General features: G+C 37.0%; 1 protein-coding gene across 4 annotated transcripts in view; it reads right to left on the bottom strand.

Moving 5' to 3' along the window:
- Positions 1-13,316: 13,316 nt before the first annotated feature.
- The window catches only part of PAPOLA (poly(A) polymerase alpha), a 44,744-nt gene continuing 31,178 nt past the window's right edge, over positions 13,317-26,882 (bottom strand). The window contains exons 16-22 of one of the 4 annotated variants that reach the window (XM_064659100.1): positions 25,307-25,428; positions 23,691-23,833; positions 22,288-22,388; positions 19,662-19,882; positions 19,222-19,284; positions 17,622-17,696; positions 13,317-15,488 (exon numbers count right to left, since the gene is read on the bottom strand). In XM_064659100.1, the coding sequence (XP_064515170.1) occupies positions 15,393-15,488; positions 17,622-17,696; positions 19,222-19,284; positions 19,662-19,882; positions 22,288-22,388; positions 23,691-23,833; positions 25,307-25,428 (821 nt within the window). In that variant the 3' untranslated portion in view covers positions 13,317-15,392. Of the gene's footprint in view, positions 15,489-17,621; positions 17,697-19,221; positions 19,288-19,661; positions 19,883-22,287; positions 22,389-23,690; positions 23,834-25,306; positions 25,429-26,882 lie in introns of all 4 variants that reach the window. The other 3 variants (XM_064659101.1, XM_064659098.1, XM_064659099.1) reach the window with 3 other exon arrangements.

The following is a 26,882-nucleotide window of genomic DNA, read 5'->3' as shown; positions in this document are numbered from 1 at the left end:
ACTTTTATTTGTGGAAGTGAAAAACTCCATTGTCTGCTTTGAGGAAGGAGTATTTTTCCACCTCACAAACACATTTGTTTCAGCAAAAGCATTTGTCAGGATTTGAGAAGAAGCAGAAACAAAAAAATCACACACAGGTTCATAACGCAACATTTTTAAAAGTGAAAATTGGGAATGAAGTAATAGAAATACAGTGATCTAGACAACGGATATACTTCATAAAATTGCATAAATACTTCAGAAAAGCTACCATCAAGAGAGAAACAACAAAGCATCATAAGTGTTAATACTGTGAGCTAATCAGTGTCTGCACCAGACTACCAGTGTATCCAGGTGGGGAAGAACAGGCTGTGGAGATTGGTACTTAATGAGAATATTGTGTTTCTCTTAAAATTTAGTTTAAAAAGCTGTCGGGGAGCTACTCCAAAATACACTCAGAATCAGGGGTTTTTTTCCACTTCCTAAAAAAATATAGTAGTTTCAAATTAGGCAGCAGGAAAGAGTGTGATAAGACTTTTTAAATCCCTTTTTTCATTCTTTCTCACTTCCTCTTTTTTTCTTCAAAAAAGAGCTAAGGAAGAAAAAAGGAAAAGAAAAAGTGATAAAAAAGAGAAAAAGAGAGAGTAAACTTGCAGCATTTTATTTGTTATCTGAATAAAAATGATGGAAGAATCAGGCCTGTTTGCTCAAAAAGGAAAAAAAAAAGCTAGAGAATATTTAAAAGAAATAAACAAACAAACAAAAAACCACAAAGAAGTCCAAGTAAATTCATTTGCAGAGAATAGAATTACTTAGCTACTGCAAATCACAGTAAAAAATTTCAGATGTTCACTGTGTTAAAGATTTCATCATCACTTTGCTAAGGGTCTGGAGAAGTTAAACACCCCTCGGAAGTTAAACATCCCAAAAGCATGGAAGGATTTAAAAACATTCAGAATAAAAGTTGTAAGTCTAATTTATAGAGGTGTTTCAGCTCATTGTAAAGGTGCTGAGATAGCTCTTGGTGGGGTGCATAGGGGCAGAGATACACACCTCCTGCAGGTGTGTGGGTACATCCTCAGTACACATGGAAGCGCACGTGCACACACAGACACACTCACACAGGGCCTGAATTGATTACACTTCACTACACATTTCCCAGATTTTACATTACTATCACAAGTGCGACTCTGGTAAGAAAAAAGAGCCTATTGTGACTGCAGCCTAGCCAAAGAGCAGACCATTATTCGAGATCTAACAGTGACACCTGCAGTTGAGCCCCACACAGTAACACACAAACATCTCTCAGAAAAACAGATCCGTATTTTTGAATCGAACATCTCTCCTGCTTAATTATCCTCATGTACCTCAAATTTGCCTCTCCCACTGGCAGCACAATCAGCTTCCACACCAGCATGAATCAGCTTTTCCACTTAGAAAGCAAAAACAGCCTGCCATAAAGTATATAAATAGCCCAGAAAAGCTTCCTTGAGCTGCTTGGTGGGAGTAGAGCTGCCCATGCATATACATACACACAGATCTCTCCTCCACAAACAGGCATTTCAGAAGAACCACCTGCATGTCTGAAAGGCTCATCTCCATGTTTCAAAGATTTAATCACTTTTCTGTTAATTGCAGTATAAAGCGTTACATTTGGTATGAATAAAGACTAGATACCCAACAATTTGGATGAATCCCCTTCGTTGTCACTGCTCCCTCCTTGGTTTTGGTTACCAGCTGGTGAGCATCAGTAATGTGGTCATTCTATCTCCCTTCACTCCCAGATAATTTGAGAGTGTTCACAGTGTCCCCACTATTTAAAGCAGTTTGTTTTGTTTTGTTTGTTTGTTTTAAGAAAAACAATGTTGTACTTCAATTACTGCTCTGAAGGCTACTTTTAGAGGCCTGACTCTCCAGTTAAAGCAAATATTATGTCAAGGTCTATATTTCATTTTTCCTTTTCACCACTTTCACAACTTATTGGTTCTTCAGCTTTTTTCCATATATTAGAAAACAGGCTCCTCTTTCTCTCTTAAAAGCAGAAATGACAACTAAAAGGTAAGTCTTACTTTGCTATAAGATGATTTTTTTATCACTAAATTGTTTGACCCACTACAACAGTTTCTAACCAAGATCACTACTCATATTTCAACCAAGCACAGTATGAGTTTGGTTTTAATTTACAGCTCTTAGCTACTTCTTTTGTCATGTAAGCTTTTTGACCTCACATATAAACATGTGTTCACTTGAAAAAAAAAGATTTCTGTATAACTTTTGTCAATATTCTGCTGATTGCTAGTTCAGTACCAGATGTGCTATGCTTAATGGTGCATATACAAGAAGCATTCCCTAATCCCTAAGTGAACTTCTTATCTATAAATATATACAGGATAAGCTATCTAAACTCAATTTAGCAACTATGCTATTAAATCTACCAGAACCAAACAGTGAAAGAATATTGTTAAAGCCAAGCGCTTGTTAGCAAAAAACCAAAGACCCCTCCTGAAACAAAACATTTGCTAACTGTAGAACAAAATCAATCAGACATAGTTCTACTTAGATTAATTTCTACTATCAGTGCATCTTGAACCCCCACATCTTCATTTCACAAGTGCATACATCCAGTTTTAAATGCTTCTGGTTTTGTTAGCATCACATTCTGTCAGTCACAATTCACTGCAGAAAAATGAGTTGTCACCAGATCAGACTTTTTAACTGCCTATGAATGCAGATGGATCCATTATGAGGTTTAAGAGAAGTACACACACACAAAAAAAAGTAGTTTGATCTGCTGCTTGGATGATTACAGAACCTGAAAACTTAGCTTGTGGTGCTGAGGTTTCTGCTGCATCACCAATTCCCCTAGTGACCTTGGGACACAGGTTGATACGGCACCTGGATATCTTCATTGATGAAACCAAACCATTTTCACCTTCATTCACAGCCAGGCACTCTGGCCTGGCCCATCAGCTCCTCAGCAACGACCTCTTCTGTCCCCGGATTGTGCAGAGAGGAAGGCAGGGGATGCTTGGAGCAAAGGGCAAGAATGGCCCTTTGTCTTTCTGATGTCCCTGACATCCCTAATTAAATAATTACCTGACCCCAAAAAACCCTGGACACATCTACCTTATTTCCACACAAGGTTTTCTTTAAATAATTGACTATCTGTGAAGGCAACAGAAGCAAGAAAGTACACAGGGATCAAGAAGGTGAAGTTACACTCTAGCCCACAAAACGGACGACTTCTGATGTTTTCTGCCTGATGGATGTTATCTGCTGTGGTGGATAACTCCACCAAAGTCCAGAGCATTCTCTTCCACTTTCCCTGCATTCTCTTGCCCCCTCTTACTTCTCCTTCCTTCAGCATGAAGGAGCAGTTCTATATTGGGGACTCTAAAAATACACTTATTTAACCTTTAGGACCTAAATGCAGCAATAAAGAACTTTTACCTTTGCAGAGTTTGGTCGAAAGTATAACAAAATTCCAAGCAAAATTGTTCACTGTCTTCTCAGGAACAGTTGCATGTGGAAGAACAGAATCCCAGTTCAGTACAAGAGGTGAGCTCTGGTTTGGGACCAGAGAAGGGGATGGCAAGTTGTCACAGAGGTGCATATTCATTTTGTGGCATCTGCCTGTCCTTTCCTCAGCTTGTGCTTGTATTATTGTCTTATTACCTTGGGAGAAGTTTTACAAAATCACCACATTTTTAAAAAGGAAAAAAAAAAAGAAAGAAAGAAAGCGAGGAAAAGAAAAAAAAGGAAAAATACAATTTTAAAATAAAAGGCTATGCATATGCAAAGTTGATTCAAATGCTTTCAGATTGCGCCATAGAAAAGCTGTGGCCTAGTTTTTGAAATACATATTTCACTTTATTTTGCACACAGCTGGGTTTATATTGGCACTCACACTAATATGCAAAATGCAGTATCTTATATTCATGAATGACTCTTTATAAAATGCCAGGAGGGCACCTGCTTTCTTTTCTTTAAGTCTATATCATGACAAAGAAGCAGCCTGTATTAATGGCCAGCTTCCAGCTCTGACCACAGCCTGGAGGGATTTATGCCAGCTGTACACAGGTTTGGAAGTAAACAACATGCCCCGGTCAAAAGGAGTTTCTTACACTCCACGGAAAGAGACTGCTAATGAGATGCAACCGACTGAAGGAGGGAGCGCACGGCAACCCTGTGCAAGGAGCTCTCACAGCCAAGGATGTGTGCTCTCAGTTCTGTTGCATCCTGATTCTGTCCAGTATATCAGTCCTGTGTATTATCTGCATCACTCAGTCCTTGTAGCATTGCCATAGACACACCAGCCAAACACCTTCCCAATCCTGGTGGTTCCCAGGGCTCAGGCACAGTACTTGACAGAGTGTTCGGTAAACTATTAAAAGGTACCCTGGCCAGTAGTAGGTGTTGGGATTTCGACTTTTTTTAAATAGATGTGTTGAGTCTCAGTGGTTTAGAAGGCAGCCTATTGAAACAACTCCTCATCTTAAAAAGTTGCTTTGTCAGCCATTCAAATCTGACGGGATCTGTGTGCTTCAAACTTCAGATCATGACACAAAACTCATCTCTCTTTCAGGATTTTCCCCCAAAAATCAGAATAACATACATGAGACAGCTTGATAAATATTTTTCCTTAATACAGAGTTATTAAACACGTACTTAAGAAAAAAAGGTTTCTAAATGAGATGTGGACAACAAACATTAGATGAATTTCATAGACATTTGTGCAGATAATTAGAACTTCAAGTAGAAATTTTTAATATTAGAGTGATGTATACTCATTATGTAGGCATGTTAAAAAAATTAGAAATTCAATTCTATAAAATAAAGTCGATCAAAAAATGTATTAAAATCTTTATTCAATTTCACTATACTCTGCAAGATTATTCCTACAATGTGTTTCTGGGTCTGATTTGGATTAATTCTTTTTCCTGACTAAACAAGGCCACCACAATAATCTCAGGGTGCACTCCCGAAGTAGGCAAGCTATTGTAAGGTCAAATTAGCCTGAGTTTGCACAGGACGTTATTGAGCTGATAGCTTTCCATCATTGCTGCACTGCATTTCATGTACTGTTTGATTGCCAGACTAGAAATGGCTGCATTTCACTGGCTATCAGCTGATGTATTTTGCCAAATGTAAAAAGAAACTGAAAAGTAACGGACGTAATACAGTTATAATAGAACAAGCACGTGTTTAATATTACATCAAACCCCTAACCAAACCTTCAAGAAAATTATATGAACATAGAACTGTATTTGTGATCAGTTCTTCAAAAAGTAATAGTCTTTTTTCCATTTCCCAACTCCAGACTTAAGCTATGTCCTTATTCCTGCACCAGGAACAGGCAGAACCAAAAAGCAAGAGAATAATGGACTGGAAAACAAAAGTTGTTAAACTGAGTCATGTTCACACATTTACCTTTGCCTCCCAACGCCCTGTAGCAGCCTACAAAATGCTTGTCACAAAATGCTTTGCCACTTTCAGCAAGTATCAGACCAAGAGGAGGTGTTTATTCCTGGACCAGTACACTGCATACAAAGCATGAGTCTTCCTGCAGAAGCTAATTTGTAACTGCTTAGAGATCTCCCTCTGCAGTTTGCACTGCAAGATGAGAGTTTAGCAGCACAGCATCTGCAACAATCTCCTCAGAAACATAGCAGCTCTGTCAAGAGACTTAGTTCACTAGTTCTTAGTCTTATTTGATGCAGAAAGCAAAAATTTATTGATGAATTAAGTTATCAGTGAACTAACTAACAGCATTAACTATTTTACTAGTAGCAAGGAGAATCAAATCAGAGGCTATAAATCTTGACATTGTCACATCCCAAAAGGATTTCCAAATATTTCATGCACTCAAAGAACTATGAGAAATAAAGTCACCCTGCTCAAGGCAAGACCAGTGTCCTGAGTGAAGATAATGCTCTCACATGATGCACCATTTTGTCCATACACTCTTTCCACATACTGTAAACAGCAAGTTACATTTCTATATTTTTCAACCCATCAGTAAAAGTAGGTATGTGCCTTCTGTATTCAGGTGACAAGGTAGATCCAATAAGGTTCTGATGAGAAACAAACTCCTATCACAAAGACTAAGCTTAAGGTCCTCTGAGATCTATCTCACATTTTTCTTTATTTCCTCATCCCTGCTTCATATTCCTGCTAGTCCCATTCCTGATACATAATGTTTCTAAAGTATTGGATAGCCTCTTCTTCGATACAGACAAGCAAGCCATGAAGAGACACATCTTAAGAGATATTAGGTAAAAACAGGAAATATTAAACAGACAGAACTACAGTTTTGAGTCGTGACTTCTCTTTTATGGCTATTTAATTCTTTCACTGGGCCTCACTCGCACGAAGCAGATAATTGTTTCCGCAAAGGCTAGTAACAATTTAGCATTTTAGAAAAGCTACGGTCATTGTCAGAATACAAACTGCAATTAGGGAGCTGTATCCGTCTTTCCCAGTCTGAAAGTCTGGTTGTTGTTTGCGTTTATCTGGAAGAATCTGATTTAAACCCCGTGATTAGAAAGAGGAATCAGGCAGCCAGTTTTCTACCTTTTAGCTCTGCTGCTGAATTACTAGGCGACCTTGGGCAAGACAACTACTCTGTATCTTCATTTACCCATCTAAACCACACCTATTGTATTTATTTAGCTCACGGGGGCATCAACAGGCTTAATTAATGTTTGCAAAAAGCTTTGAGATCAACAGATGAAAGGTCCAAAATATTATAAAGTCAATGAGAAAAAAAAATGGATAGGTGCCAAGAGAGTCAATTGGACAAACGGCTTCTCCTATCAGTATTGTCCATATTTCAGTTTCTAGTTTATCAGTGGAAATATACACGGCTGTCTAAATAAAGTCTCGTGCATGTTCCACTGTGTGCAGAACCAGCCACCACAGCCTGTAGATCTGGAAACAGTTAGAAAGTTGTAAAAGAACTCTTGGGAAGACATATATTATATTTCAACTCCAACATAAAAGAAGTCCTTTCTCCAGAGTGATTCTATACTCTGTACAAAAATTCCCAGTGGCAGTTGGCAGCACATACATGGAGTTTGATTTAACACTTTTATATACCGTAATTTTGTGATCAATGGACACTCATCTTCCCTTGACTGTTTTATGAAGAAAAGCTTGAATTTAATATCTGCAGGCATACAACCAGTGCCTGAATAAATAAGAAACTCCCCTCTCCCCGAGGATCCTAATGCTATAGCATCTGGGTCACTGCTATTAACCTCTTCCCTAAGGATTTAGAAATAACTCCAAGATCCCAAGTAAACTCTATTCCTCAGTGGCCTGGATTCCCATCAGACAACATTGTTTTCATAATTTTTCTCCTAACCTGGTGATAAGTAGTTTTAGCTTAAAATTGCTCACAGAAGGAATCTAAGATACCGCAAGGTACCTAAGCAGGACCAGGTCAGCTGAAGATAGATTTGCTCAATACCATGGCATATCCCCACCCTCCCACCTCAAAGCCCAGTCCACCTTTTGTATTCATGGTTTTTAATTGCAATCTGTCTCCCAAAAACAAAGGTTTTAAATATGCTCAAGTGGGAAGGGCAAGTGCTGTGCTAACCTCTCCAACAAAAACACATCTAAAGCAGCAGACATGAGGCCAAGCTTTAGATACTTTGAGGGACCTCTGACAGAGACAGGCTCAGATAACAAGAGATAAAGGATGTGAATAGCAAGCAAAGCATTACTGGCAATCGTTCAGCATAGCACATATTCACATAATTCCCAACTAGGTTTATATCTTGCAGCCTCAGTTCAGTCCTTCAGGTAGAAAAAAAAAGTAGGAGGAGTTACTTCAAAATACTGGGACTACTTAGAAGAGTGCCGGAAGTAAGCAACAAAAAATTGGAAGGTGTTGAGAAGACCTGAGGGAAAATGGGATCACCATAGGACACATCCTATTTGCTAGTATAGGAGTATAGGCACTTTTTTTCTGGATTAAGTCAGCCAGCCTGCAACTAGCTGCCAAAATGACAGAGAAGTCCCTGTGTTACTTCCAGTTTTTGTGCTGCAGTGTTGCCCAGGCTGACCCTCAAAATGTGGTGAACTCGAACTTCCACTGTTTGCTTAGACAAATTTCTATATAAACCAAGGTAGCTTTGCTGTGCAATGCTGTACACAGTGGTGTAGCAAAGCACTGCCTTCTGCTGCTCTGTAAAACTAACGTGCTTTTCTTTTATCTAGAGCTGCCCTGGTATTTTGAAATAACTCCTCCTACTTCTAACTACTAGATCAAACTTGCATTTTGACTTTATCTGAAGGACAGAACATCTGGTGTGCTTCTGGCTAGACAGGTCCTATTCAGAGCAACACTACTCAGACTATCAACCAATTCCTACATCTTCAGAACAAGCATAAATGCAAGAGTGAGTTAGCTTATATTCCCACACTAAAAAAAAAAAAAATCTTCTTAGGTTATTATAATCACAGTCAGTTATTTGATGGACTTGAGATTCTTCAGAATTAAACATGCATTTTCATGAAGCAAACTTCGAAGTTTTGTTATTTGTTTTTTTTTTTTTTTAAATAGCCTAAGCCAAGATGCAAAATTTAAAAATTGGGAAAGAATTTCTTGTGCCTATATCAACTACCAGAAATATTACTACATCAATTCAATGCTTCTTTTTACTCACAGCAACTACTATAAAAAAAGATTTCATCCCTATTGAGTTCAAAGGCTCATTGAACAGAAATAGCTCTTAGTGTTTTGTTGTTTAAGAATGAAGAAGAATACATAAAGAATGAATTTATTAATTCACTAGTAAATTACTAAAAAAAATTATGAAATTATGGCCAGTGGGCAATAATCCTGAAAGAAGTCTATACTAGTATTTGTACAACTTGTCCACAGGAAACAATCTACTGCCACTTAAAATGCGATCAAACCAAAAGAACTGATCTTTCTCCCATAAATACATTCAAAGGCAGACCATTGAAGAGTGGGCTATTGAAACTGCTTTTTAAGGCATTGTTCTTGATTCAGGTCGTGTGGATCTTTTTATCTCACTACCAACAAGGACTAGATGCTGCAAGGAAAAAAAAGAGTACTCCCAGATGAGTTATTCTTATGTTATTGCATTTAGTGGTCACAGTGATCACTGGTGAATAGAAAATCCACACACTGTTCTGGATGACAGTAAGAAACAGTAGGAATAATCACTAATAACTCTAATATACTGTGTGAGCAGATGGCCTAAACTATCAAGTGTTTTCTCAGTCTTACTGTTTTTTACATTGTAATGGATAAAACTTATAGATGATAAACTGTGGCTGTGATGATGAATGCTTCCATCTATCATCCTGGGCTTCTCTTATTCCAACCACATGACTGAGTTGATTCAAGTTTATGACACCTTGTCAGGGAGATTCCTACAGAAGCTAATATCTAGATTGAGTACACAAAAAATGCATTTATTCCCCATAAAAGCAAAAAATGTTAATTTTAAAGAACCTCTATTTCACTTCATTTAACCAGACCACAATGAAATATTTTCAAAGGCCTAGGAGATCACTCTCAAAAATTTCAGAACTTATCTACACTAGCCTTTATATCACTGTTGAAACTGTGTTTATTTTCAAGAGGCCATAAAGTTTTTAAAAAATTGTGTGCCAATCCTAAATAAGAGAAATCTCCCTTTAAGAGCACAAGCTAAAAATCTAATTGAAATCCTCCGTACAAGCTGCAGACTCCTCTTCCCAGGCACTGAGCAGGCTTGGCACAGTGTCCAGGCATGGCCGGCTCTCTGCTGGGGGCAGCGTTCTTGGCTGTGAAGGCAGAGCGTGCCCTCTGTCACTCATGGCGAGCAGTCCTGTCCAACTGTCTCTTTTCGACAACTTTATCATCAATCTCTTTATTAACAGCTCCGCTGCAGACTGAGAGCGCAAACAAGGACAGTGCGCATGCCAGATTTCTGGAAGGCACACAGCACCAGACACCGCGCAGGGCAAGGTCTGCATAACGCTGAAGTGGAAGCTGCAGCACAAAACTTACACGCTGTTTTAAGAAGTATTGTGTTTATTATGTTTACTCAGAATCAAACTTCTATTTGGGGAGAGGGAGGGGGGAAGCTGTTTCTCAAACGTCAAGGATTGCCCAGCTTGCCTCCAGTTTTATCTTCACGCCATTTGAAGTGCCCAATCAATGAAGGGTACTTGACCTAACATTCCATTCAACTTTAACAATTTTATCTGCTTTAGGTCAGCATACTACCCTAACTGAAGCAAACGCCACAGAAACAATCTTTAACGAAGTGAAAAGTTTCGTAGGACATGTAGACTTGAAGCATGTAAAACTTTCTTTAAGTAACCTTATTCAGGAAATTTACTTCTAAAATCACAAACTTGAAATGGGTGTGCTAGATCACAAATAAAGCAGACAAAAAGACACTTGCACTTGTAAGCTGTCCAGTATCTGTGTGGGCCACAGTTATTATGGGGCAGTTTAAATGCATTGGCTAGTTTCTTAAGTTAAATAAATGCATGCAGCTTTCCTTACCCAATAAGCTGGGGTTTTTATCACCTTACATCAAAAGTAATTTTCCTCTTTATCCTTTCCTATTACTTTCCTGGATTTTGGCTCTTGCTTAGAGGAAGTAATTTACTGCAAAACCCAAGCTTAAAAAATCTACGTACACCATCAAACATTTTTTCCCAACCATCAGTACACTGTTAAATTTGACTTTTTCAGAATTTAGTAGAGTTTATGAGGCAAAAACTTAATAAAGTGTGTAGGACATTGTCATTCTTTGTTTATTTGAAACATGGCATTAGAATAGAGACAATCCGAGAATACTTAGGTAATTAAGAAATCCAGACTTGCTGAATAGGAACTGTGATCTGCTTAATTCATTAAGTATGGGAGGCAGAAAAAAAAGTTACCTAAAAAGAGCATTCCAGAATTTATTTAGAACAATACAAATATACCTAAACTTTATTAAAAAACCATTAGAGTTTAAATATCAAAAAAAGCAGATGGAATATCCAGCAGTGGTTCACTGTATTTTTCATAATAAAACATGCCCTCTGAAGTTTCATATCAAAGTTTGCATTCTTTCAGTGACAATATTAGCAAATGGTTTATGTTTGTAGGCATTTCATATCATTAGTTTGAACTTTGTAGACGTATCAAACTGCATCTGCCTCTACCAACAAACCCAAGAGGGTTTGTTTCTATTGAAGAGATACTTACTTCTACTAAGATTATTAAACTAAAACCAGTTTATTACTGACATTTTTCCAATATGAATATTGGATCTGTAAACAAAGTGAACCTACAAAGTATTCAGCTATAATATATGGTAAGTATTGTTCAGCCACAACGATGGCAGAGAGATTAATCACAGCAAAGGTACTTGACTAGTGTGTTCCTAAAGTTACATAAATGATGCCAGCATCACTTCAACATGCAAAATATCTTTTGTAGAAATGCACACAACTTCCAAATAATATCTATTACGAGAGGATAAACATATTCTGTTCAGCCTGGAGGGGATTGAGGGGAGACCTCAGTCTACAACTTCCTCTTGAGGGAAAGAAGAAGGGCAGACACTGATATTTTCTCTGTGGTGACCAGTGACAAGGCCTGAAGTTGTGTCAGGGGAGGTTTAGGTTGGATATTAGAAGAAGGTTCTTCACATAGAGAGTGTCTGGGCACTGGAACAGGCTCCCCAGGGAAGTGGTCACAGCACCAAGCCTGACAGAGTTCAAGAAGCATTGGGACAATACTCTTGGGCACATGGCATGACTCTTGGGAATGGTCCTGTGCAGGGCTAAGGATTGGACTCGATGATCCTTGTTGGTCCGTTCCAACTCTGCATATTCTGTGATATTCTGCTTCCTCAGTAACTACCACAGTAGTTTTTCGTGCATTTAAGTATAGGTTCTGGTTCAGCAATATCTACTGTGTTCTTGCTGAATTATTTTTGGTTATTCTAGAGGCTGAAGAACTGTTTTAACTTTCTGTTGATAAAAATTCATTCTCCCATTAAGGCACATTTACTATCAATTGATATTAATTACTATGCAGTTACCATACACTTATAGCTTCAAGTTTAAAGATTTTGCAGTTTAAAACAAACGAACAAAAACCAAACCAAAAAAAAAAACCAAAACCCACAAGAAATGCAATTCTTAGTGCATTAAAAAGTGGCATGCACACATACTACCTACATCAAGGAAGCACAACTTCAGCTAGAAATCATCAGCTCAAATGTCTGATTCAAATCAGTATGTCTGAAGCCATCTGTTAAACCATGGCTTATTAATGCTAATTATTTTGGCTACAACAGTAATTTTCAGCTTTTTGTTTTTGAATTCTTATGAGTCTGTGAACTTACTTCTGGAGGCTGATGATGGGTAACTCAGAAAAACAAGCTATTGAGACTTATTGGCAGTAGATTGAGAAACACTAAACACTAAATTTGTGTATCTACTAGCAGATTTTTATTGGTCAGAGAAAATAAAAGATAAGCCATAAATAACATCATCAGCCGTGATGAAAGGGAGGTGTGCTGGGCAAGATATAAAGATGATTAATCTGTTCTAAACAAGGCAAACAATTGCATGCTGTGAAAAATATATACAACACAAAGGTTTATTGTTTTAGGCAGGGCAATTATAATATGAAGACCATAATCACCAGTGGTTTTAGCAGTTAAAGAAATTTCAGTCAAAAGGAGACTACTTGTTAAAGTTAACTCACATCAAGCATTTGGAGGATTGGTCTCATGCTGATACAAAGATCAATCAAGTGGTGCACAGCTACTTGTAATTTTTACTTTTATTTCAGGGCACACTCAAACTATTCGACAAGAAGAGAAACAGTGCCATCTGCTGACATAAGGAATAAGCACTTCTAAGAAAAGCAAGTGTGTGGTGCCAAAACTTACAGCCAATGTTTTTAAAAAAATGAAGTTCAGACTTCCCAAGAAAATAGTGTAGCCTTAAATTGTCTAGGCACATGTTTCTTTTAGTTTTGTCAGCTTTGAAGAATTTAAGACAGATTCCTAATCAGGGGAGAAGGAATGGATGCCCTTAAAATGCTTAGGGTGTTTTTGAGAATAAACTCTGTCCCCACCAAGCCACTGCACAATCCACAACCTTTCCCTTTAACAGACTACAACTCAAAATCCTTCTGAGTGTTACTTCCACTTCCCATAGCAAACATAAATTAATCTTCTCTAAATAGGATTTCTTTTAGGCCGTACTGTATTTTCACTTAGCAGAAAATTTAAGAGCCGAGTATGAATTAAGAAAGTAAAATCAATTTAGTACCTTCAGAAAAAATCAGACAACCATGGGATTGTGCTGTTTTTTATTGTGTTTTCAATGGAGAAATACATCATCTGTTTACAAAATAGCTCTTGAAAAATACAAGGAGTACAGATACTATAAAACAAAGCAAACTCCAGTCATGAGACACTACGTACATCATGCGAAAGCAACAGTCTGATCTCCAGGTTATGAAAACTAGAATTAAAAAGTCACTATACAGAAAGATTCCAAGTTTCCAGCTTGGCAAAACTTGGGTGCAGTTACATGAAACGTTTAATAAAATGAAAAAGATTTTTCCGATGTGTAAACAAAATGACAAGACTAAATTTGTGCCTGGCAATTTCAATCTAAACTCCATAGCTACACAAAATACACAGACAGCTTGTACACTTCAACTGTTAAGATATAACCTTCTTTGGGGGGTGGACGACAGCAGGCTGCACAGGGCAAGGAAAAGAGAAATATTGTATACTAGACATCTTAGACAAATGGCAAAAAAAAACCCCTTCAGTTACTGCACAGCCTAAGTAAAAGATAAGCTACACTCTGACTTTGGAGAATTAATTTAGAAGGATAAGGGGAAGAGTGTAAGTAATTTAACTCTAACATGAAAGATGCACATGTAATAGGATGGAGCACAATGGGAGAAGGGAGCTCGTAAAACATGCTAATCAAAGTATGGGAAGTATGATTTGACATCCCACATACTTCAGACTTAAGTAATAGTAACATGAAGTTTGTTATCTACATCTGGTATTACTGTTGGTATCCCTCATGTTCCTCAAATACTGCTGTTCTTTGCCATGAGAGCTTCAGTTTTTTCAAAAGAAAAAGGCTGTTACTTTTTTGATAGGACTACAAGAACAAAAAATAGGAGTAAGAGAGCTTACTAGATGTCAAGTGCTTACTAGAAATATGATTTTTAAAAATTCGGTGTTGTTCAGTATGTAAAACTATTTCTGATGAGCCATCTAAAAATAAAAAGATTAAAATTCTTAGGGAAAAGTCTTTTTGCGTTTATTTAAAATTTGAAGCTTTTTAATGCATATAGGACCCTTATGGAGTGTACAAAAATCATCTTATATTTAGTGATTCAAAGGCCATCAAGACAGGTGTTGTATTTTACAGGCACACAATATTTACCTAAACACTTTAGTCATGGGACAAATTTTGAATTTGTGCCTAGAGGCCACAAAGTATTATGACTAGGTAAGAAGCAGGGGGGAACCCAAATGAGTACATGGCTTGTTTTTATTTTGTATAAATAACTGTTCTCCTATATGGTGCATACAAGCTGAAAAAATAATTAAAAAAACCCACCAAAAAAAAAGAACATAAAATGCAAAAGCTTTTCCCAAGAAATAAAAGGATCAAAAAAGGGAATAAGGAGTTCAATTAGCTCAAAAGAAAGTTTATTTACTGTTTGATTGCTGATCTGTATGCACCTTAAAATAATCCTATAAATAAAAGTAGACCACATCTTAATCATGTCCCACCAATACCAAAACTTCCCAATTACCTCCTCAAGTTATAACCCCAAGATTTGACATTACATTTTAAAGACTTACTGCTGCTTGATGGCAGTTGAAGTAAATATACTATGCACTTTGTTTTCAATGTATAGTACATCACAGAATGTCATCCAATTTGCAAATTACTACTGTTGAAGAGATTCTTCAATAAAATGAAAGTGTATCAGCTAAAGATCTAAAATTAGTCATACTCCAATAAAAAAAGTACATAAAAGTGCATTAAGGGATTCTTATGCCAGTTTAATCTCAATTTTGAAACAATTCAAACAAATTCAATCAGAATGTCAAATATGGCTACAAATAGTGTTCATGTTTTTAAAGGCAGTAATCCTTCAAAATATTTAATGCAACTGTTGCTAACACATTAATTGTACTCCTGGCTTCACATACTAACCTGGACTTCCAATCAAGCGGCAATTTTAGTCCAGAAAGGGAAGTGCACAAAATATACCTAAATCCACTTGCGATTATGTTCTAGTCTTGCACCCTCCATTCTCCTTTTTTTCTAGCATTAGAAGACAACAGGTTGAGTTGGCAGATACTGTTTATGGACCCCTGAGGTTGTTTTTACCGGTTCAATCTCAATTTTATTGAATTCTTGATAACAGGAATAGGATTTGCAGGGAGAGCAGGGATATCTGAAAGGTCTGTACTGGGTGTTTTCTGAAAAGAAAAGAAGAAGTTTGGTTGTATTTTAACTCTGTAAATATTAAAAAGAAAAATTTTGTAGTAATTGGCATTAACTTTCAAAACCAAGATCTTTAGAAGACTTTTTAGGAATATATGAAGACAAGGATAATTACAAATCAAATATAGAAGCAGATATTTCCTTTGCCTACATAGTCCTTACTAAAGAAAATTTGTACAAGAGTCTGTGTGCACTACCCTTTTCAACAACTGCCAGAAATTCGCAAGTGCTGCAGAAAGCTGAGCCTACTAATAACCTGTATTATAGTAAAACATAATATCCACATAAAAAGGTTGCTTGATCAGTGACATCTACTATCTGAACTACATGTTTAGTATTTAAAAATCCTTTTAACAATTCAGTGTTAAGTCTCTGCCCCTTACAGATGAGTGATGAAAGCTGTCCCCAATGCAAAGTATGTGTTTTCATACATTCACAGTCCTGACTGTTGAAAATCTCTTTACAGTCAAATTTCCAGTTTTTCATATTGGTTTACATTTATGAGAAAAGAGGTATGACAAACTTCACAAAACACGCTGTATGAATGAGTTAAGAATTCCACCTTGACAATAGTCTGAACACTTTTTTCTCACTTAAGACTTAAATACCATTAAGCAAAATTGTATCTAAAGCCAACTACAGGAAAACACAGAAAAGAAACTCTCTCAAGATTGAGTGTGATTGATTAATTTCTTACTTGCCTTACATGCTTCTAATGTTGGGATGGGGGTTTTATTACCTTCTAAAGTATTTTCTCTTCCACTGTGGTACAGTATTTGCCATCCCAATAACCCAGTTATTATGTCTTACTTCACATCAAATGTTTTCTTATGTTATAAACAGTCAAAATTAATATAAGAAAAACTTTATACATGGGGAAAGCTGCATCAAAATGACTGCTCTAAAATGTTGCTTTGTTAAAAAACAAACAAAAAAAAAATCAACTGAGTTAACACTGGCTGATCAGTAGCAAAGCACAATGCAACAAGGACCCAGGGCAAAACAGCTCTGACCTCCTGCCTTGTCCCTGCCCCCAGTAACCCACTCTGGTCAGTCCTGATCTGTGGTTTGATATGTTACTATTTTCTGCAACATGGGCAGTGTTTTAAACAAAGTCAGTGAGAACACTGAAAAACAACACAAGAGGCTCACCATTCTTTTGTAGTTTCCAGATTACTTTTGCTACAACTACACAAGCTTTATACAATCACCCCTCAACAACAGGTGAAATAAACTTGGTGTACTTACTAAATGATCTAAAAACTTCCCTGAAGCAGTTCAGAGAGCCCATGTAGCATCTACAGTTTTTCCCAAACAATCTTGTTATCTTTATATTCAGTACTGTTCATATAGTTCAAAACATCCAATAAGAAATACTATTAAATACTATTGCAATAGATCTCCATTTTCAACCAATATATTTACTACACATCATTTAATGATTCAAGTGTGCATAAAATGCTTTGTGATAGTGAAATTTTAATCAGTAGAGCACTAAGAGAAGCTTAAAAATGCTAGTAAGACAAAGATGTGCTCTCTAAAAGTTGTTATAAAAAACCAACAGAAACAAAAATTTAAGTGAATGGCACAGAATTCTCAATGTCTATTTATCCAATGGACCTTACACTTTTAACACCTGCAGTGAAGCAACACAGCTAGCTAAGGAATGACAAGATCACAACTTCTCTCTCATACCAAATATCAGAATCTGAAGTCACGTTTCAGATATTCTCAACCTCTACCTCAATATCTTTGAGCAGCTGCTATTTAAAGCATTTGTTTCTTTGTTAGAAAGGATTATTCTGTGATGTGCAAAGCACAAAGGAATAAACTGAGCCCCTTACTTTGAAGGCACAATTCAGAAGAGCGAATCCAGCTTCAGTCAGTTTGTATGGCAAACCATACATGTTTAGCTACAATGCACATTCAATAAGATCAATGACCATCTAAAACACAAAAATTGTGACAGTAACAAGTAGTTTTCCATACAATGGATTTATATTTAAAATTTTACATTTATTTTTAGCATCTGGACTCATTTCAATTTCAATGCTTTCACCACAGATCAGTGCAAACACACATGGAGGTATTGCTTTTAAAAACAGTACCTGAGGAGCTTGCAGAGAAGTTGTCTGAAGAGTTTCTGCTTGAGAATTAACATTCACTTCTGTCTCAGGTTGCTCCTGAAAAAATTAAAAGTATCACCAAAGTTACAACTCTTCCCATTATAAAAGCTACTTATACAGATCTCCACTAACCAGAATGCTTTATATTGTGCATATATAGCAAAAGGAAAAGGCAAGCATTGGTGCTTGCTGCACTGATACTCTTCCTTTTATAATGTAGGAATCACCACATTAGAAACTGTTTCCCTGATTAGGAATTTGACATCAACATAAGCGACATCACTTCTCAGTTGTCACTTTAACCACTTAACATCTTTTATACAGAATCCTATAGGAAAACATTAATAATTCAACTCCATTAAGACAAAAAGTGTATTATCAAGGAAGATCATGGGAAAAGCTTCAGAATTTGTTGAAAATTCAACTGCTTTTCCACTACTTTTGCCACTCTGTCATAAAAGTTTTCCTGCTGCTTTAATGGGTTCAATCAACTTTCTGAATTAATAGATGAGTAGCAGAGCCTGTTTTTCAGGTACAACAGTGGGACTACAGGGCTAAAGCAGGACAATGGCACATTCTCATTTTAATAAAAACAGTCTGTTAGTTAAAATTGTACCATTTAGTAACCATACCCTAAAAAAAGTCTGCATTTCAATGGAAAAAAACCCTATGTTTATGCTAATTAAAAAATTTCATTCCTCCATTTCCTTCCATGTATATGAAGGACAAAAGATTTAGAAGAGACTGCCAGTAAAAGCTAATAGGATTACCCATGTCTTTTACATTGACCTGTATCCAGAGGATCTATTTTCGAAGCAAGGATTAAGTGCTTACATGTATTTTTGCCCTCACCTGTCTTAAGTTCAAAGAGATTTCAAGGTGACTACAAAACAAGACACAATTCCTCATTTAAGGGAGTTGAAGCTATAAACCAAAGCACTTTAACACGAGTTTGAGCATATTTTTCAGAGTTTTCCGAAGATAACAGAACATGCATATAAAAAACGTATATGCCCAAGTGGAGAGCTGCTATCATAAGGCTAAAGAGAGACTGCCACCCTTTCTGTTCACCACTAAGCAGAAAAATTGTCTGCTAAATTACAAGATACTGGAGGGGCACACTGAATCTCTGAAATCCCCCAAAGGTATGCTGTAACTTCATAAAATAATTTCACTGCCAGAAAAGATTTACCATCACTTGAAATATTTTTTAGTCTAAAAAGTGAACAAGGCAGCACCCGGCTTTGGGATTCTCAGTTACGTAGGGTAACTGTTCTTTAACTAATTATACATTAGGCAAAACACAGCATATTGACAAATCCATTACCTGATTAAACAAATTGATACATAAATATCATCACCAATTTTTTCACCTTGCCTAATACCATATGAATGACCAGCAAAGAAATCACAATTCATCAATACTGACAAACGTTAAGAAAATAACATCCGTTTTGATATCTTTACTGGAGAGTCTATATCTCCACACACCCTTAGTCATTCCTAGAGGGAAACACAGTAGTTTTCACAAGAAAGAGTCCCAATTAATATACACAAAATCATATGGTCTAGTCATAGATACCTTAGCTTCCATTTTTTCATGTTCATTCAAATCTATACAGCTAGTATCTTCACTTATTTCATCCTGCTGAAATGCAAACACAAACTATTACAAAACATAAAGAATTTTTTTTTTAAAAATCAACAAGACAATAAGGTCATAAAGTGTTTTTGAGGACAGAATTAGTTGTAAGACTTAGCATGTTATAGTCTTACCAAAATAATTGCTTTTAAGACAAGAATTTAGCACCTAAGCATTTGTGCTAATGTAGTACATGTGTCATATGATGAATATCAACATAATAAAAGTACTAACACCTTAGCAAGCAAAAAATATCAAGCAGCAATGCAATCAGAGTAGGAATATCTGAAATCTGAAATATGAGAATCAGCACTCTGTGGGTGAAATGAATATTTAAAATTTTGAACATTGCTGTGGTATGATGTCAAAATCTCAAATACCTCTTCAATTTTAATTTTCTTAGGAGACTCTTCTTTATGGGGAGAAGATGTCCTTTTCACTGCTGTGACAGGGCTAGGCATTTTTGTTGCAACATTTCCTGAAGTTCTTGGTGATGGATTTAATAGATACGCTGAGGGAACAATTCTAGAGATGGTAGGCTTTGGTGGTGGAGAAATGGCTGGTTGTGTGGCAGTTTGAGGAATGCTTTCATTTGAAGTACCTATGGATAAATAATTTAAAGATCTTCAACAAGATGAGTTGGCACAATCATTTCAGTTCAATTACTGATATTTCTGGTCTCTATTCAAAACCACTGGTATCAAGCAGGCACCAAGGAAATGGTAGACTTAATGGTATAAGCATCAAGTTTGGAACAGCAGGTATGCATACACAGCACAGTTTAGTTTCAAGCTCATTTTCGAGCTTGAGTGCACCCTCAGCAAGTCTGCTGACAGCACCAAGCTGTGTGGTGCAACCAACACAACTGGAGGGAAGGGATTCCATCCAGAGGGACCTGGACAGGCTTGAGAGGTGGGGTAATGGAAACCTCATGAAGCTGAATAAAGTGAAGTGCAAGGTCCCACACCTGGGTCATGGCAATCCCAGATACACCTACAGGTTGGCTGGAGAAGTTACTGAGAACAGCCTTGAGGAGCCTGAGAACACCTGGGGGGGATGGTCGGTGAAAAATTCAGTGAGGCAGCAGTGTATGCTCACAGCCCAGAATGCCAACAGAATCCTGGGCTGCATCAAAAGGAATGTGGCCAGCAGGTCAAGGGAGATGATACTCCCCCTCCACTCTGCTCTTGTGAGACCCCACCAGGAGGACTGTGTGCAGTTCTGGTGTCCTCAACATAAGGACATGGAACTGTTGGAGCAAGTCCAGAATAGGGCAACGAAATCGATAATAAGACTGGAGCACCTCCCCTACAAAGATAGGCTGAGAAAGTTGGGGCTGTTCAGCCTGAAGAACTCATAGCAACCTTCCAGTACCTGAAGGGGGACTACTGGGAAGCCAGAGAGGGGGTCTTCATCAGGAACTGTAGCAACAGGACAAGGAGTAATGGGTACAAATTGAAAGGGGGAAATTTAGGCTAAATATTAGAAAGAAATTTTTTACTGTAAGGGTGGTGAGACACTGAAACAGGTTGCCCAGGGAGGTTGTGGATGCCCCAATCCTGGCAGTGTTCAAAGCCAGTCGGGGTAAGACCATAAGCAAACTGGTCTAGTGGGAGGTGTCCCTATGACAGGAGGGGTTGGGACTAGATGATCTTTAAGGTCCATTCCAACCCCTTAACAGCCTACGATTCTGAGGGAGAATTCCTGTACCAAACCCAGAGTAGCCATGTCAGTGACACTCTGCTTAGTCTAATTAACCCTGCTTAACAGTAGGCTATACTAGCACAGGCAAAGCTCTGCACTAATACAACTGTGTTATTCATGGTACCCAAAGAAGTTTTACTGCTTCTGTACTCAGCCACTGTGCATTGCCAAGACTACCTTAAATCAAATCCAAGAGCAGTTTGATACTTGCTTTGTCACTCAAAACCAAAGTTTATCGCTTCTCAGGCTTAGATACACAATGACAAATATAAAGTCATCACAGAGCATCAGATAAAGAACTCACATTATATACATAGTTTTGAAAAATGCTCCATATGACAAAGCTCGATCTCATCAATTGCCTACCTCAAACCCATAAGCACACATAGGGAGATGCTCCAGGATGAGAAAAAATATACTGAGGAAATTTTTCATTAACAACTATCAGGTGATTAACATTTTCATTAACCAGAATACAAGAATGATAAACTGATATGCTTTCAAATCCAAAAACCGGTCATGTCATTTAAGCTGAATTTAGTGCTCATGGACAAACACTCCACCATCCCACATGTCAAGAGTGAAATGAGATATTTCATCTTGAAAGGCTAACCAGTTGCTACCCTTTTCCATCTATTTTTGACTTGCTCCTTGTACACAGCTAAAGCTCCATCAAAAACAAGGAGTAGCTGACTCTGCTAAGAGAACATTTTCACCAGATGCTTTTATTCTTTGATCAAAGAGTCAAATTTTTATTTTTAAGTAAAGTGTACTTTTTCTTGCAGAAAATGGAGGATAAAATCAGCACACACAGTGGGACATATCTGAACAGACATCAGTAAGGAACATGTGTTCTGCTTACATCTGAGTCTTTTTCATTCCTAGAATCAATTTCATGAAGCACAAGGAGCAGGAACAGGGAGCACAGACTACAGACAGTACAGATCCATCGCGAGTATAACTACAAAATGAATTAAAAATAAATATAAAAATTGCTCTTCCAGTTCTAAGTAGTTTTTCCTCATTTAACCAACTGAACTACAAACCTCCAACAGGTCATTGGAAAACTACTGCTTTTGTGAATGGCAAATATAAATCCCCAAGAATAAAAGAAGTAAACATAATGGCATAAAATATTCCAGCATGATTTTCTGAGTCCTAAAGAAATTAGTTAACTCTGTGTATCAAGAAAAAAACGTTACGGCACATGCTAAGACTAGAAGACTCAAACTATAAGAAAAACTGCCGTATAAACTTTACTAAAAAATCAATAGGAACAATATGCTATGCCATTTTACTTACCCCCTGAGCTTTCACTGGAATTTATTTGTGGCACAGTGACTTCAGAAGCCTGTGTGTTGGTCACAGATGCTGCTGTTACAGCTGGCGCAGGACTGCTTCTGCTAAAAAGAGAAAAATTATGAAATGCTGAACACAGTAGTAAAGCTATGGTGCTACATGACCTGCCTTGTACGGTCAGCAACTGTAGCTGATATTTCACCTACATTACAGAGCAGAACTTACTAAGTCAGTAAAAAGATTCAAATGAGCACTGGCAATCTACTAGCAAACTCAAGCAGTGGAAGCTATTTCAAATATTTAATTTAAACCACTTCAATGATGGTTTTTGGACCAGGAAGAAGCTGCATTTTAAAAAAAGGCAAAAATTAAGGCAATATCCGCCCAAATAAGGTATGGGGAAAAAACTATTTCCTGAAAGATGAAACAAAACCAGTGTGGAAAGACTAAAATAGAAAGTTTGGTTTTAATCTACACGCACCATTATACAATATTTCAGTTTGGACTTCCTAAGCAAAGGCCTGGGGCTTCCCATGACCAAAAAAAGGTTCTTTATTTAATTTAAGAAATTAGGAAGCAGCGTGTGTCTAAAATCAGCAGGCCAGTATCCACTTCAAGTGTGACATCCTAGATATCACAGACTTGTTTTAATAGCACAGTAAGTGTTTACCATTTACCACTTTATCATTTACCAGGGAAGACTAACTAAATAAGCACTGGCAAAAGTACTAAGTTAAATGAAGTTTAGTATTTCATCCTACACAATGTCCTGTAGTATACACGTAATACTGCAGAATTGTAGGAGATTGATGATAAGTTCTCTTGTATAAAAGAACATGAGACTCTTGAAGAGAGTAAATGTGATTTATTTGGGCAAATTGGAGTTTAGGTAGGAAAAGACTTAATACAGAAAGTTAGAGTTAAGAAAAACAAATATACTTTGAAAATACAACGGAAAATTATGTTCCTAAATTTAATTTGCATAGATATCATCAGTAATAGCAGCAGCACTACTGACTTCCAAGACAGAAAGCCTAAACTTCTCTACTGTCTCATACTTGGATCCAAAACTCATGTAACACTTCCTCACCATATCACCTCAGTTTCCTGCTCACTACCTCTCATAGCCTCCTACTGCAGCACCCAAGTTTTTAGATCATTGTGCTCTTCTAAGCATTTTTTACCCCATTTTATAATTCCTCATCTGAAGTCCAGTGCCACACTAACTATCCCCGAAATTTAAGCCTGCTGCTCTAGTGCTCCAACGGGAAATAAGAGTGTCTACAATCTCCAGTTTGGAACAGTCACAACCTGGTAACTGTACTCACACATGCAGTATTTGCCATGCTTTTAACACAAGTAATTCAGGAACTGAGAGCAGCAACAAGACTGAAAGTCTCCATTACCCCTGAGAACTTCCGGAACTGTTCAATGGACTCGTCTTCATAGCACTAGTAGGTGAAGGCACAGACGTGCTGTTATCACTGTCCATAGACAAGTCAAGACTGCTGTCATTCAGAGCTGTCAACCTGATCCCTTCTGTCGAATGCTGCAATCCAGAAGGCAAATTCCATTAGTCTAATTAAAGGTTTAAAACTCAATGAAGATTCAGGTAATTTCAAAATGCAAACATAAATAGACAATTTTCAAATCCTTTTACATGTAAGTAATTGACTATCCTGTCACGACAAGCATTTACATTTTCATGTTCACAACTCTGGTACAGATTTGTCTGAACCAAACATGTCCAAAACCAGAAACAGTTATTGTATTTCGTAAATGTATTTTCAGCTTTATTTCAAGTTTCTTTGATTTTTGTGGACTTCCATTAACTTTAAAGTAACTGATGTACATCAAACCCACAATTAATAAAAAGAATTTAGAGACTGATTTGAACTTAGTCTGCAGAGAAGAAAAGCCCTCCTCTGACATAGTACTACTTAGAGATGTATTACTAAATATTTACATTGTCCTCTGAAACAGATCTACACTTGGTGACAATAAAGACTTCCTATTCTTTAAAACAGCACTTGATATAGAACAGCTATAGACAGAAAAAGCATATTATTCAGATTCATATCTGAATAATATGTTAATGTACTTAACACAGAATACATAACAGCGGTTTAGTTATCCAAAAAAACCAGCAAACCCATAGTGCCCTCAGACTAAACTAATACAAAGCAGCAGGGATTTTGAAATAGACTGAATTGTTCAATTCAATGTTCCAACCCCTTCTTCCTGGCTCCACTGAAAGTAAACAATATCCAGCACAGCACCTTAACTAAACACCACTGCTACCATTCTCATATATGGCCACAGGTTAACTAAACTATACATTGAGGGAGAAAATAATCCCAGCCAGACAATGGGCAACTTTCTGATGTTAAAACTATAATTTAATCTTTTACTTTTAATTAAAAGAGCACATGATACCAAAAGCTGCCAAGTTGCAGGTTGAAGAATACTTTCCTTGAAATTATCTCTAACGATTCAATATCAGTTAAAGAAACAGACTATTGTCTCAAGAGACAAAAAGGCAGCAAACAGTTCAACATTCTACTCTGTTTCTATTTGATGATTGGCAATTTTACATTTAGGAAGGAGCCTGAGAGAAAAATCTAATATAAGAAAAAAGAGCTAGAGATAGCAAGAATCCCTTGTCTGGTTGTTCTATTGTACTGTTACAGATGCTTCCTTTAAGTAATCTGCATGTTAAAATGCTGAGAGAGATTAAAACCCTTATTAATTACACTGTATTAAATCTGTTTAGTTTAGGAAGGCAGACAAAATATAGTATTTCAGCCAGACCTGAAGATACTATCCATGTTGTTGATGTTCTGGGAAATCTAACGTTATATTTAGTGCATGTATTAATACCGCTACATTCAAAGGAGATCACATTGCAGGGAAAATTAGGACTTTAAAATGTGATTTTAGTTCTCTGATTAGTAAGTCTAAAAAGCTGAGAAATCATTTCTCAGTGGTATTTTTACTGGTCTCAAAAATTAGCCAAGATTACCTTTTTCTTTTTCTGAAGCACGTGATTAGGTAACAGTTGGTGAAGTTGCTTACGTTTCACATGCCTTGCAGCAATCTTCATATCCATCTCAAACATCTTGCTGTTTATTGCTTGCCTATAAACTACACAATTAGAATAACATTATGGCATATTGAAGCAGTTTGCAAAGTCCACTTACTTGCCCAGGCAGAAACAAATTGCATTTCAGAGCATTTATTACCCTCAAGAACAAGGAAAACGTTTTCTTGTTCTGGAGGAAGAAAACGAACTGACTACTATGCCAGCACTGACAGTACAAACACAAATGTTACTTTGGAAACAGGTGACCTGTTTTTCAAGAAAAATATCTTGCAAGCATACTAAACTACACTGTTAATAATTTTTATCAGTAAGAGCTCTGAAGCAAACTGTTCATTTCATCTCAAAGTGACTAAAGATAAAAATAAAATTTCCTCATAAGAATTACAGTATTTATATAAAACTGTTTTCTTCACAGTTGATTTTATTAACACACCTCCTGCAACAAACAGGTTCTAATTCAGGTGTTGAATGCTTGAGTGTCAGCTAATATATTACAAATCACTCTGGCTACTCATATACCACTGCATTGTTATACAAGAAAGATTTATGTTCAGGTTTTCTTCTGTTTAGTTGGCGGGGGTTTGTTGCTTTGTTTCGCGTTGTTTGGTTTGGGTTTTGTTGTGTTTTTTTCCTCTTGTATGGTTGTTTTAGTGGTTTTGTCTGTTTGGATTTTATCTACTGCAATAAGCCATTTCTCTTCGCCTCAGATCATCTTCTGGTGAAGTCAACATGGTAAGTGCTAGCAAGAGAACTGCAACTCAGGATCCTGGGTCCAAGCCAGGTAAAAATGAAAAACCTGATCTTTCACACCATCTACACAATGTTGAACGAAGCTGTGGCAGATGTATGAATAAAGAATTGTTCTGTAGATCTTAAATACAAAAATTTAAGAGCTATCTCCCTTATTCGCTGTCTAATTCTACAAACATAAGGAATCTCAGCGAATAGGCTGTGAAGATGTAATTATAAAGGTGTTAAGAGACAGGCACACAAAATGCTCAATGAATACTGTGTATTAAAGAGACTACACTAATTCTTGGTATTGAAGCAGCTTATAAAGCCTCTGTAAAAATTATATAGGTTACAGTTAAGGTAGGAGCACACTCAGCAAAACCAGACATGGCTAAAGCATTTCATGTTCCTGACATTAGGTCTTACCAAAGTTTCCATAGAAGGAAAACCTAGCTCACTCTTCACATCTCTCTTCCTCCCCTTGCTCTCACTAAAAAGCAAGCTATTCCCTCTTTTCATTCTTTAAAATGCTTTCTTAGTTTTAATAAAATCTTGGGGTCTATTCCAAAAGACAGGGCAAAGAAGTCTTTAGGATGGATTAAAAACTATAAAGACAGATTTACATTAATTTCAGATTACCAAAAAACCCATGAACACAAACAGAAATTTTTTACTGGTTTGTTACTCCAGGAAGCGTATTTACAAATTGAAAAGAAAACTGAGCATCACAGTCTACAATGATTTTGATGGAATGCTACTCCAT

This window comes from Pseudopipra pipra, chromosome 6 (genome assembly GCF_036250125.1).
Source record: "Pseudopipra pipra isolate bDixPip1 chromosome 6, bDixPip1.hap1, whole genome shotgun sequence".
NCBI classification, from domain to species: Eukaryota; Metazoa; Chordata; class Aves; order Passeriformes; family Pipridae; genus Pseudopipra; species Pseudopipra pipra.
This window is presented reverse-complemented; position numbering and strand designations above follow the sequence as displayed.